We start from the raw sequence: 14,253 nt of genomic DNA on the forward strand, positions 1-14,253 counted from the left end.
GAAGCTGAGAGGCGAGACAGGAAGTATAAAAGGCAGGGCTTCCTGCTCAGCAGGCAAAGAGCCAGGGAAGAAGGCAGATATCTCTTTGTTTGCTGCAGGCCACCAGCTCTGCTACCGAGTCAGACAGTGCCCTGACCCCGGAGAAGACTGAGTTCGGAGAGTAGCTGCTCAGACTGCTGGCAACCCAATACCCCGAAGAGGTGGAGGACCCCTGGACAATGGAGCCCAGGGGTAGGAAGACTGTGGAAGGAAGTAGCCCAGGGGAACCAGACTTTGGTCTGGTTTTGCTGTCAGTGCTCAAGTCAGCGTATTTTGGTGGGATCCGCGCAATGGCAGCCTGCCCCTAGATTGTTTGTTGCTCTGTCCTGCCTGAGGGCCAGAGCTCTCTAGACTGTTTGTGCCAGTATGGCTGTCTATGAGGGGCCAAAAGATGATCCGGAAGCCTTTCTTGTGACTGTTGAGCGGGTTGCCAGTCGTTGATGGCCTCCTGAATCGTGGGCCATCCTCCTAGCCCTGTACCTGACTGGGGGGGCTCAAACTGGTTACTGGGGCTTCTAAATGACTAGGCCTGGGACTACAGGTGGGTGAAGGAAGACATCTTATATGCCCTGGACATCACTCTGGAGACCTTCAGGCGACGACAGTTCTGAGAGAATTTCTACCTGCTAGGCGCTGAATCATGACCCAGGAACTGAAGAATGCTTGCTGGCAGTGGCTGCAACCTGAGTGGCATTCCACGAGAGATGTTGCCAAACTGATTGCCCTCGAACCATTCATGCACATCCTCCCACACAAAAGGAGGGCCTGGGTCCTCCGGCACCAGCCTGCTATGCTGAGCGCAGCCGTTGGGTTGATGGAGGACTTCCTGGTCATGGAGACTCCTTTCGGACCGGAAGCCTGGGTCCTGACCCAGGATCGAATACCCCAGCCCTGGAGAAGAAGTTTAGCCCAAGACCGATGTGCAACCTGGACCCAGAAGGCATAATGGCTGGGCGATCGATGTCTCTCAGCAACCCGATGCTGAATTCAGAGGAACCCTGGGGCATCCTGAGAAGAGGGCAGGTTGCCTACCCTGAGTCCGCCCAGCTACCTGGCTGAGGTGGCAACCCACCCAGGGCAACCGGAATTGGAGTGCTGCTTCTCATGTGGCTGGTTTGGGCCCAACATGGACTGCAGCTTTGGTTGGGTCTACACAGGAGAATTCTGTGCCTGCCGGCAGCCCGATGCCAACCTCGTGAAGGCTGGATACAAATCACCAGGTGCAAAGACTTGGGCTGTGGACAGATCCTTGTCCGCTGGGCGCTTGTCCGACCCCAAGCAGGCCCTCGGGGAAATATGGCTCCAGTAATATCCACAGGGATGTGAACCCATACCCCAGTGCCCAGGTCCCTCTGACCATAAATGGAGCGACCCAACTGATGGCAGTGGGGTTGGTCCCCACACTTGCCTACCCCACCATCCTTGGATGTGACTGGCCAGCGTTCACTGAACTGCTTCAGGTCATGAACCTTGGGGCTTCCCCCATTCATGAGGGTCTTGGGGGAAACTCACCTGAGGATGATGAGGAGGAACCCCAGGGGCAAGACACTGATGATCCACTGACCCCAACATTAGACCAAGAGCGTCCGGAGTGGGTGGCCAGCCCATCAGTACTTGCAGATTTTAGCCAAGATCAGAGAGAAGACTCCATCCTCAGTCACTCCTACGAACAACTGGCCCACGTCAATGGAAAAGTAACCGAGCCCCAGCGGATGGCCCACTGGCCCTGATTTGAGCTAATTGGCGACCAGCTATACCACATCAATCAAGACCCAAGAAGTCCGGACCGAGCTGGTTGTTCCCCGGTGCCACCAGCGGGCCGTCCTGAGACTCGCCCATGACATCCCTGAAGCAGGCCATCTATGGCAGGAAAATACTCTGGTTCAGGTTCTGCCCTGATTTTTCTGGCCCAGGGTACATTGCAAGGTGAAGGATTACTGTAACTCATGTCCCAAGTGTCAGCTCGCAGCTCCACCGGGAGTGCAGAAACCCCCCCCCCCCCCCCCGCGGGTTCCTTTATACATGGTTGGGGTCCCCTTCAAGCGGGTTACTATGGTCCTAGTGGGACTCCTCCCAGAAAGCAATGCCTGCTACCAGTACATCCTCATCCTGATGGATTACACCACCCACTTCCCCAAGATCATCCCCTTAAGGAACACCACTGCTTACACCATTTCAGCAAAGCTTGTGAAGGTCTTTGACTGGGTGGAGCTCCCCCTGGAGATTCTCACCGATCAGGCTACCAACTTCACCTACAAGCTTCTCCAACAGGTGTGTGCACTGTTGGGGGTCAAGAAGTTACAGAATTCTGTGTATCACCCCCAGATGGATGGGTTGGTCAAGCAGTTAAACAGGACCCTAAAAGACAGGAACTCCACCACTGGGACCAGCTGATTCCTCCCCTACTATTGGCTATTAGGGAAGTACTCCAATCATCCACGAAATTCTCACCCCTCAAACTACTGTATGGCCGACAACCCCATGAGCTGCTGGACCTAATCAGGGAGGCCTGAGAACATGCCCCATTGACGACTCAGGGGCTCTTACTGTATGTCCTGAAGCTACAGGACTGCCTGCTCCAGGCAGGGAAGCTTGCAAAGGAGAATCTATTGGCATCCCAAGGAGTCCAAGAACAAACCTACAACCAGGAAGCCCGCTTCTATTCCCCTCAGAAGAATTGAAGCTCCTGGCCTACGGACAGGGCCCCTACAAAACAATTTGTCAGGTGGGCCCTGTCACCTACGAGATCAGACAACTTGACTGACAGAAGAATAGACAAATCTACAATGTGAGCCTCCTGAAGCCCTGGCGAAAGTGGGAGGGGCTGCTGATCGTCCCGTATTCCCTCCAAACTGTCACTGGACCTACAAGTCCCAGAGGCCACCGACGCTGAGAAACCACACTTGGGCGATATTCTTATGACAGAGCAGCAGAAACAAGCCTGCAGCCTGTTAAAAGTCTTCACCAAGTCCTTCATTGCGACGCCCAGCCAGACCACTGTCATCCAGCATGTCATCCTGCAAAATCCACAAGGTAGTCTGGGAGATCAACCAGTCTCTTTCACAACAGATGTGGGAAGTCATGGAGAAAGAAGTCTGAGCAATGGTGGAACTAGGGGTCATAGAATGGTCACTGAGCGAGTGGTGCGGCCTGAAGCCCGATGGGACCCTCCGGTTTTGCACTGACTTCCGGAGGGTTACTGCGATCTCAAAGCTCGATGTATATCCAATACACCGAATAGACAAGCTCCTCCACTGGCTCGGGGAGGTCCGATACATCACAACCCTTAACCTCATGAAGGGCTACTGGCAGATACCCCTCGTCCCAAGCTCTAGGGAGAAGACTGCCCCATATGGCATACGCTGTGGCCTACTTGGATAACGTAGTGGTGTATAGCTGGCACTAGGAAGACCATTTAAACCACGTGGTGGCCCTCCTCTGGGCCCTGCAGGACGCTGGATTAACTGCGAACCCGAAGAAGTGCCCGATTGGGTGGCAAGAAACCATTTACGTGGGATACACCTTGAGGTAAGGTCAAGTATGCCCCCCTCGTGTGGAAGTTTCAAGCACTGCAGAACTGATCACAAAGAGGCACGTGTGGCAGCTCCTGGAGTTGGCCGGCTATTTTTGACGGTTTGTGCCCCAGTTTACTTCAATTGCAGCCCCCCGACTGAACTCCTGATCAAGGACAGCCCCCATCGAGTGTGTTGGTCAGCAGTGTGTGAAGACGCCTTCCAGACCCTCAAGGAGCACCTGTGTTGGGAGCTGGTGCTCTTCAGCCCTGACTTTGACTGCGAATTAATTGTCCAAACAGGTGCTTTGGAAGTGGGGCATGGGGCAGTCCTCTCCCAGGAGGCAGAAGGAGAAGAGCACACCATCATATACATCAGTCAGAAGTTGTTCCCAAGAAAGTGAAATTATTCTGTCATTGAGAAAGAGACCATCGCCATTAAATGGTTGGTGGACGCCCTCAGTGCCCTCTTTGTACTGATAAGTGACCATGCTCCCTTGAAATGACTGAACATGATGAAGAACACCAAAGCCAGAGTAATTCGCTGGTACCTCATCCTCCAGACATATGCCTTCACTGTTCGACACCAAGCAGGTAAAGACAAACCTAATGTGGACTTTCTGTCTCGCCTGGGAGAAAGTGAGGATACCAGCCTGGGGACTGGGAGCTGGACTTGAGCAATGTGTGTGTGTGTAGTGAGATGGAGTGGCATCCCTCCAAGCCAGAGGGAAAGAGACCACCATCACTGCTCGGGGGGTGGAGCCAGACTGGGTCCACCTCTCACACCAGAAGCTGAGAGGCGGGACAGGAAGTTTAAAAGGCAGGACCTCCAGCTCAGTGAGGAGACAGCCAGGGAAGGAGGCAGATGCATCTGGTTTGCTGCAGATCTCCGGCTCTGACCCCAGAGGAGACTGAATCTGGAGAGGAGCTGCTGAGACTGCTGGCAATCAAATATTCCGAAGAGGCAGAGGACCCGTGGACGATGGAGCCCTCTCCCCAGACTGTGGAAGAGAGTAGCCTGGGGAACCAGGCTTTGCTTTAGTTTTGCCTTCAGAGCTAGAGTTGGTGCATTTTGGCGGTTCTCCGCTGACCCAGTGGTAGAGTCTTCCACCATATGTCAGGCCCTCGGCTGGGTCCCCATGGAGTAGGATGGGCCCAATTCCCCCTATCCCCTGCTGCCAACCCCATCCCTGGGGTTGCAGCCTCCCCATAGATCTGTCCTGACTGAGGTCAGAGCTTCATACACTGTTTGCTATTTGGCCCTGCCTGAGGGCCAGAACCTCCTAGACTGATTGCTGTTCTGTCCTGCTTGAGGCCCAGAGCCCCCATAGGTCATAGCCTGTGATTTGCTAATTCCCCTGCAACTGGGCTGACCCTCGGTCCCTCCCTGAGTCAGAGCTAATGCATTATAACTCTACATCACTGATCTGGTTCGAAGTTCCCATGCTGTATGTGAAATCTCGGGTAGGAGGTGATGTAAGGACTCTGACTCACTGGCCTGTGGGTGAAAAGGAGGCAGCAGGAAACAATTAACTTTGGAGCTTTCCTTACAAGGCTGACACGAGCAGTGCCATTTAAGACAACCATGCAGAACAATTAGACCGTGACCTGAAAGAAAGTGTACAATGGCAACCAGCAAAGATGAGGCAATAGTTTTTCAAATGAGTGTCATTTTCATATAGTTTCTTTCCTTTGATTATTCACTTACTTATTAGAAAAGCAAGATTTATTTTTTGCCAACAAAGCAAGACAAGAGAAGCCAAATGTTCACTAGATGCCAAATGACCTTTTTCATATATTAAAAGGCAGTACATAGTTTCTAGTCACACTCGAGGGTGTGACCATCTGTTTCCTTCCTGATGACTGCTGAGAAATGGGGGATGCATGGAACTAACCATTTTCTATTTACCTTTCATAAATCATGAGCAGTCAGGCCTCTTTACTTAAATCCAAAACAAAAATAAACTTTCTGGTCAACAAAATGTTACCAGCAGCTGAGAAAGATTCATCTGGACTAAGAATCCCACATTCTAAACCACTGGGACTTAGATCGTCCCCATCTGTTTCCTTTCAAAATATTTACATGGATTCAAGTGACACTTTTTGGGGACACAGGGCAGAGATAATCCCCTCTCCCCCGAATAAACAAAATTAGCTCTCAGAAGAAAGTGGAAAGGAGCATGTGATCTAAGCCACTTTATTTTAAACTTTAATCTTCAGATTTCACATGGCCCAGCACTTCCTTTTTCCAAAAGGAACTGGCAATTCGCCCCCTCTCTCTTTTTCAGCCAGTCTTCCGCTCTCGTGTGTCAGGATCACCACAGAGCCAGTAGCCGTCTAGATAAACAGTGCAGTCCCCAGATGCATGCCCTTAGAGGATCAGCGTGATAGGTCATGGGAAACATACAAAGGCAGCACAACTTCTTTGTGCTATTATGGCCCCCACGTACTAGTGCTTAAAACTGAGTTAAGAAGCCATGATTAAAGTCAATGTAAATCAGATTCCAGGCAAAAAGTTAGGTTATAAAGGGGGTTTTAAACCTGTTTCTAAGCCCCATGATTCATACTGATTGCCCAAATTATATTAGAAACCAGGTTAGTTGGAACTGAGTGTATATGTTTCCCAAGCTCAGTTAAAAAGTTAATTTAGAGTGGGATCTAGAAGTAGTAGCAAAACTAGGAAATCCTTTAAACAAGATCTAGCAGCACAGTGCTGTCTGGAGTGATCCTGGGGAAGTGCAGTTCATATACCTTTTCTTGCTCAGGGCTCTGTTCTAAGGCACAATCTATATTTAGCTCCTAAATGAGTTAAGTATGGTACAGTATGGTAAATAAGTATTCCCATTTCACAGGGGAGGAAGCTGAGGCACAGAAAGGGTAGGTGACTTGCACATAATCACACAATAAGTTCGTGCTGGATACACAGAACCCAGGTCTCCTGACTCTTAGTCATGTAGCCTAACCACAAGACCATCCTTTCCCTCAATTTAAAATATGTTTTCCAGGATACGACCTATTTTCAACTTAAAGTTTAATACTGATTGGGGATATTTAAGTCCATGCTTTTCTACACAAGTCCAAACATTCTTTACTCTCTCTGAGTCCAAACTTTTCCCATCCTAAATGTAAATTGCTTTTTATTACCCTATAAAATCCAAGATTATCCACAATGTAAATAAAATGAGGGCATGTGGAGTTTCCAAGGATCCAAGGATATGAAAAGAGCTAAGCTATTCTAAGAGACATAACCCAGGAATGAAACAGGACATCCAAGGATTTCCTATGAATTCTGAGCTCAGAAAACATTGTCCAGCAGTAGGTCATATACTTGCCTACTAAAACAAATAATTAGTCATGTAAAAATATATACTGGGGGCTTTCCAAAGAGAGAAAAAAGTGACAGTGAAACAAAAAGGAGATCATACTTTTTTCTACTCTGCATTTTTTCCAAGCTATGTTATGGGCTGGATCCTGCTGCCTTTACTGAAGCAAACCTCTCACTTCACACACGGGACAGGATGGAGGGACTGGACCTGTCTATCAGAATGCACAACTACCATTGTTGCTCTGGAGATATGGTGTACATCTGACACACAGCTATTCCTGCATTCAAGGAGTGACTGTAGCCCTCAGGCTCAAATCAGCATTAGTTAACTCTCTGCATTAGTACTTATCACAGTTTCTTTAAGAGCCCAGACAGAAAAAAAGAGACTTTCCCTGTGAACTGATCCCTCATACTGCTCTCAAATAAGTGGGAAGACAAGGTAAGCAACTGTTAACACTAGTGTGAGCATAGACTGGTTAGTGCTCCACATATCTGCAAATAAGTGCAGCTGACAACAGCTGAAAGAAATGTATAGGGATATGAATGGCATGATGGCATTTGCTCTCACTGAAATATGCAGCATTCTGTGAACTCTGGTTCATTTGGTGAACATGTGAAAGCCAGAAAGCAAAAGAAAACTCTTTGCTAAAACAGATACTCTACTAGAACAGGGACATTTTGTTAAGATAAAAGCTCTTAATGGGTTATGAAGTACTTAACCCTCCCTTCTTTTTGATGACATAAAAGATGGTTTAACAAAAGGCCCATGTGTTAATGGAGTTTAAATGGCGTGGAGTGGTATTTATTGACATATATTGGGCAAGCATTGCCATTGGACCGACCAAAACTAAATCTGCTGGCTTTGCAAACATGAATCAACACTGAAAAGTTAGGAATGACTAGTAAAGAATTACTGAGTACAAAGTGTGCATCACAGCTCAGTGTGAACACAGAGGACTTTAAAAAAGGTGCCTTTAAAGGAAGTGCAATGAGGGTTGCTATAAAAACTTATCTGAAAGGGTATTGTACATCAGTGATTGCTCATGCCCAGCAATCTGTGGCAGTGGAGAATGGTTTTCATACTAAAATATATACTTAAAGTTCCCAAAGAAAATATTGTTCTCAGACACACAGCTATATTAAAGAATGAATACTTGTTTAAAGTGACTTATTCCAAAATGGACTAAAAATTAAGAAAAACTAAGTTCAGCACAGCAATATTTACAATGGTTAGTACACATCAGAAGAAAAAATAATGTCATTGGAATATGTATATGAATGTGCACCTCATCTTACACACATATATGTTGCTCAGGGCTGTGGGTTTTTTGTTGTTACTCTTCAGCTCTCCTTGTGAAGATGGTGGGGAGAGAGGGGAGGGGTCCTCTGTCTGTTAGGGCACTTGGAGGATATTGTTTTCAGTTGAGCAGCTGGCCAGAATTAGCCAGAGAGCTCAAAGTTAAGCAATTACACATTCCCCTTCTCCTAGTCAAAGCATATATCTGTTTCAAAAGCCACATTTAAGGTTACATTTGCTATTGATCCCACCTTGTCTCGCTGTGTATTCATTGTCTTCAATCAATCTTGCTAATCCAAAATCAGCAATCTTGCATATTAGGCCATTCCCTACCAAGATATTTGCAGATCGCAGGTCTCTGTGTATGTAATTCATTCGCTCAATGTAAGCCATCCCCGCAGCTACCTGTTAGAAGCATATATAGGTGTGATTAATAACGAATAGGTGTGATCTAAAAATGAAGTCCTACACAATTGTGATACAAAACACATGCAGCTCATTGCTTATAATTTTGAAGACATACCTGTGCTGCCATGTCCACTAAATTCGGTAACTTCAAGGCTCTTCCTTCTCCATCTTTTAAGAAGTCTAGCAAACTTCCTGCAAATGCAAAAGTAAACACTGAAGAGTCACTTTAAGAAAACAGTGTTATTAATGAAGATGGAAGGGTTCATCTTAGTACACGGTATAAGACAGCAGTATTTTTGGTTGAAATGACAACCTGTCAAGTTTCCAGAATTAAGGGAATATTTCAAAAATAGGGCAATCCTTTACTTACAGATACACATTAATTGCAAATGAACTCAATAAGATGCTACTGCTGCTTCACTATATTCTCCAATATGTTTATGATTATGTAATTAGACCGAAGAAAGGAAAAAAAAAAACAAGTTGTTTTTAATTTTCCTGAATGCTACTGATAAAATACGTCTAACTTTTTGTGTATGTGCTAATGTTCTTTGAAACAATTTACCCACTGCTCTTTAAAGACCTGATCTAGCTGAAAATCTCCACACAGTTCCAAGATAGGACGAATAGTAAGAGGCCAATATGGCTCTTGTAGAAGCTCTTTAATGACCTGGAAATCAAAAAGGAATCCCACAGGCAGGGACATGAGCATCCTGGAGATGAATACAATGGCTGCATAGATGGTGTCAACAGGAGAGATGCTGCTTTCCTGATCATGGGATGCTGTTCCAGGAGGGAGGACTGCTGGGAAGAGAAGGTCCACCTGAGAGCATCTTTGCACACTGACTTGTCAACTGAGTGAGGAGGACTTTATGTCAGGTTCAAAGCAGGCAAGTTGACAAAAGCCTACAGCGATTAGGGGCCATATACCACAGGGGGACACTTTGAAAGGACGCTGGGCTGGGGCTCATCTATTGTTAACTGGCAGGGCTGATGCAGCCCAGAGGAGAATGCTTGAGTAGCTGACAGGCTGGTTGTGTTAGAGAGCTGACAACCAGCTTGCACAGGCAAGATTCCTTTGCACTGGAGGCACGTGGCAACAAGGCGGCTCTTAGCTCTGGGTGCCCCGAGAAACATCCCAAGGAGTTCCACTTTGCTTTCAGCACAGTAGGGAGAGCCATGCCTCCCCGCTCCCTCCTCCTTACTTTAACCCCTGAGTAGGGATGGGAAACAGTCTTTGTTTAAAAGTACTTAAGTAAAGAAACTGGTTTAATACAGGGAGTGGACAGAAGATTAGGCATTTTCCCCTGGTTAAGTCTTCAACCAAAGCCCTGAACCAAAGATCCAAAATGGTGCAATCAAAACTTCAAAATCTATTTAAAGTCTGAGCCAAAACAGGCTTCATCTTTCAGAAACATTTCTAGAACAGTTTTCAAGGAAAGCACACGTTTGTCACTAACAGACTTTAATCATAATATGCAAGTTAGGCAATGATCGGATGCCTCTGAGGAGAGAGGGTGAGGGACACCTGCCAGGAAAATAAAAATCAATTCCAAATAGACTAAAAAAAACACTAAATTTTTTTAAAAGTATCCCCCATTCTACAATGAAATTCCCTTTAGAACTTGTTTTCTTTATTTGGTTCATTTACTCTTCTCAAAAAAATGCATCTTTTGGTCTTCCCCTCAGCACTGATGCAACATTTTGACTGATAGAGCTAAAAATTTTCCGTTGCTCATTTTACTAGATTGTTACCATAGTTAAGTAACTAAAAGTGTATGTGCATATCATTTACAATGATATATGGAGCAGCCTGAAAATTAAACTGTCTTCTTCGGGCAATGTGTGTTCTACAAGGCTTAGCACTGCCAAAGGGAAGAAAAAAAAATCAAATTGACAACATGAACACTGACAAGAGATTCAATATGAACACTCTGGTACGAGGAAGAATTAGGATTTCCTGAAGCAACATATAATATAGTTCAGTGGTACAAAATCTGAAACAACTTGTCAAGGAGGTTAAGATGCCATTTTAACTGGAACACTTCTGCTGTACCCACCTCTTTAATTTTTTTCAAGCTGTGTGTGTCTTGTACAGAAATCATATAAATGTTTTCAAATTCTTGAGGCCCAATTCAGACCTGGGGTGATAATCTGTGCCTACTTATACTAGGACTGAATTTTGCCCGATGTTCCTTATCCTGTGCACATGCACCCTCCCACCCAGAGTCCTTGAACATACAAAAGGGCATGTAACCGAGAAAGACCAAGGTTAGAAGCACCATTTCACCTTTATTCATGTACTCTGTGACAATATAGATAGGCTCTTCAGACACCACAGCATAAAGCTGGACTAGCTTGTCATGCTTTAGCTTCTTCATGATTTGAGCTTCCTCTAGGAATGATTCTGGAGACATCGTGCCAGGCTTCAGAGTCTTTATTGCCACTTTAGTATTTCCATTCCATGTACCTACAACCAACCCACAGATATTTTGTTAAGTTAAACATCCTTCTGTCAGGAAAAGAAAACTAACACCTAATTTAAGTGCAGAGTAATTTACAATATTACTTTTATTTTTAAAATTGTTTTAATTTTTTTTTGCTCTTTATTATTTACATTTCTTCCTATCAATAGTCCTTTTTCATTATAGCAAAATATTATTTTTCATCTTCATTACCAATACAGGGCCTGATGTCCCCTTCCTTACTCAGGCTCTGACTCAGTGGAAGTTTTGCCTGAGTAAGGAATTCAGGATTGAGCTCATGATGTTCAAATTAACATTTCTTTATTTCCCTGCTTATATATGATAGTATCATTGATGTCAGTACAGCTTCAGGAATAGGGCTGGTTTGTTCATACTGCTACATAGCCAGCATTGTCAGAAATACATATTGACAGAAACTAGTCTGTTACACAGAATCCTTGTAATTACAAGAGTCAGCAGAGAAAGAAACAAAGGCAAATGCTTAATCTTTTAAAATGCAGAAATTAGCAGTGCAGGCTCTTCAGACTCGTTCGAGACTGAACTCTGACTGTGAAAGTGGCACCATGGGGTTCCATGATCCTTCTGTCTCAATAATTTCATATAAAATTTGATCCCTTTATAGAGTCGTTTTTCAATAAGGCACAAAACCACCACCAGACTACCTAGGTAGACAATAATACTGGGTGAAATTCTGTGTGTGTGTGTGGGCAGCAAAGACCTACATGCTACTTAAGTGCCACTTAAACCTTCAAAATAGGACTGATGTGGTGCTATTACTTTGTTAGGGGTGAATTTCACCCACAATCAATAAATAGCAGCGATCAGTCCAAGTGAGTAGAAGAAACAACCCAAAGGTCAAAATGTTTGCACATAGTGTTTGCACAATTATGACTAAATTAGTAAAAATCAAAGCCTGTTTATATTCAGTTTTTAAAAAAGCATGTGGAGGAATGGTTGAGTTTTGGGAATAAATTGTTCTCTGTGATTAGTTGAACAAACTCTATTTATTACTAATCCTGGCTCAGCAGAGTAGCAAGTCTCAGGCTATGGCTACACTGATGGCGGCAAATTCGCTGCCGTCAGATCGATTTCTCTGGATCGACTGAGCGGTCAGTGCAGACCCGCTCAGTTGATCCAGAAATCAACGTACTAAGACCAGCTACGCAAGTAGCACAGCGCAGTACAGACGGAGTGCAGAAGAGAAACTCAGCAGTCGACAGGAGTTACGCAAGTTTTCTGCATACTTTGTGTAACTCCCGTCGACTGCCGCCAAATCTCACAGGTAAGTGTAGACAGGGCCTCAGTTGCACCTTAGCTGCACTTGTAACGCACCACAGATAAAGTGGTGAAGTGCAAGCTGAAAGAGTACTGCTTGACTTTTAGATTTCAGGGAGAATGTTGCAGGGTTGGAAGAAAATTTTATCACTTGCAAAACTGAGTGCATTTTATATGGTGTCATTGAGAAAGACAGAACCACATAGTGCCATTTACAGAGTCACTTTGTAGAATAACAGCACATTTTTAGATGCCATGAACATGTACACTAAGAGTGTGACCCTGACTTTATGAAAGTCAATGGGAGTTTTGCCACAGATATCAATGAAGCAAGGATTTCACCCCAACTTTATGCAAGATTAATTGTATGTTACCTACATACTCTTGACTTATTAAAATAGCCAAAGACTCATTCTATCAACATTTAGGATGTGCATATTTGTGATTCCATTGTAAAAATACTTTATCTTTTGTAAATTACTCCAGTTTTTTTTAATCAAAATAAAAAGGTAGTTAAAAATCCCCAAAACCTCATTAAAATTTTCATTGAAATAGTTATAATTTCTTGTTATTATTATTTGGTATTTTTATCTGCTATTGAGACCACCACTAGCAGTAACTGCCATTGTTGAAGATCTGCTTATATACAGTATTTTGTCTATAGCTGGTGGACTACTATTAAAATACATTATTCATTAGCAAAACCTGAATATATATATATATGTATACTAAATATATATATATTTAGTATTTAACCAGCTCTAATTTTGTGCTGCTTCAGGGTCTATCATAGATTGTTACTACTTATTACTTCCTCATTATTATAGATGTATTCTCTCTCTTAATTGTGCTTGCATTTCTTTTTGGTTCTTTCTCTCTGTCTGCTGCTCTGTTCAAAACTATTATTGCAGTATATTTAAGTACTTATTTTTGGGACACTTTTTATTATATTTGCTGCTGAAGTTTATTCTAACTATTTAAATCTATGACATACAAAGCTATCCACTGAGAAATAGCAGAAACTTGCAGGAAAGTTTGCACAAAGTTTCCTTTGTAGCATATGTCATTAGTAATTTTGTTACCCAAAGTATTTAAATAAAGGATCAGATTCACTGGTTCACTCCACTGTGGCTATTTTGCACCATTCCCACAATGCAAAGCAGCTGCAAAATCTCAGTTTAACCAACCAGTTGAACTGGGTTTTACAGTTGCTTTGTCTTACTGCAACAGCACAAAATAGCCAGACCGCACTGGTCCAACTGGCCCATGATTCCTAGGTAACATAACTGCTAATGGTGATGATGTCTTAACATACTGGAAATCTTTTTAATTCATTTTGATAGGGTTGTGTAGAGTATAATTTAGTGCAAAAAGTAACTCACTACTTATAAAATAGCTGGTGGGCTGTATGTTGGTGCTGCTAAGATTAAAAAAAAATCTGTATACTTTAAAATGTTTATTTTGTAATCAATACAAATTGAAGACCATGTAGAGGGGATTAACTTGGCAAGGCGGGGCAGAGGCCTGGCTCGGCCACTGAATTTACAACTTGCAAGAATCCCCTGATTTCAAAACAGTGGCCTAATTGTGCAGGTCATGACTTTGTCCTTCCAATCACCAGGTTTCTTTACTCGGGGGATATGAATTTCAAACTAAAGCAGTCAAAGTGAATATACAGGAAAGCTATCCTGGGAATGTCATCTATTCCCATATTCACTCATTTTTAAAACAGAGAAAATGGTTGTTTTAGGCCCTGATTCTATAACACTTCCCTGTGTGAGGAACTTTACACAATTGTGTCTTTTCAGGGTCAGCTGCTTAGCTAATAGTTTTGCTTTACACATTCAGTATTTCTAGTTCATTATTTAACTTGTTTAGTCATATGAGTAAATTTAATGCAATAAATAAAATT

At 44.0% G+C, this 14,253-nt stretch overlaps 1 protein-coding gene across 4 annotated transcripts in view; it reads right to left on the reverse strand.

Annotated features, from left to right (window-relative positions):
• Positions 1–14,253, reverse strand: part of FYN (FYN proto-oncogene, Src family tyrosine kinase) — a 189,136-nt gene that overhangs the window by 14,989 nt on the left and 159,894 nt on the right. For all 4 annotated transcript variants that reach the window (XM_067546610.1, XM_067546612.1, XM_067546611.1 and 1 more), the window contains 3 exons: positions 10,871–11,050; positions 8,696–8,772; positions 8,424–8,577 (listed from right to left, as the gene is read on the reverse strand). In XM_067546610.1, the coding sequence (XP_067402711.1) occupies positions 8,424–8,577; positions 8,696–8,772; positions 10,871–11,050 (411 nt within the window). The remainder of the gene's footprint in view (positions 1–8,423; positions 8,578–8,695; positions 8,773–10,870; positions 11,051–14,253) is intronic.

The sequence above is a fragment of the Emydura macquarii genome, unplaced genomic scaffold (assembly GCF_026122565.2).
Source record: "Emydura macquarii macquarii isolate MOO-44397 ecotype Brisbane River unplaced genomic scaffold, CSIRO-AGI_Emac_v2 contig_1146, whole genome shotgun sequence".
NCBI lineage: Eukaryota > Metazoa > Chordata > Testudines > Chelidae > Emydura > Emydura macquarii.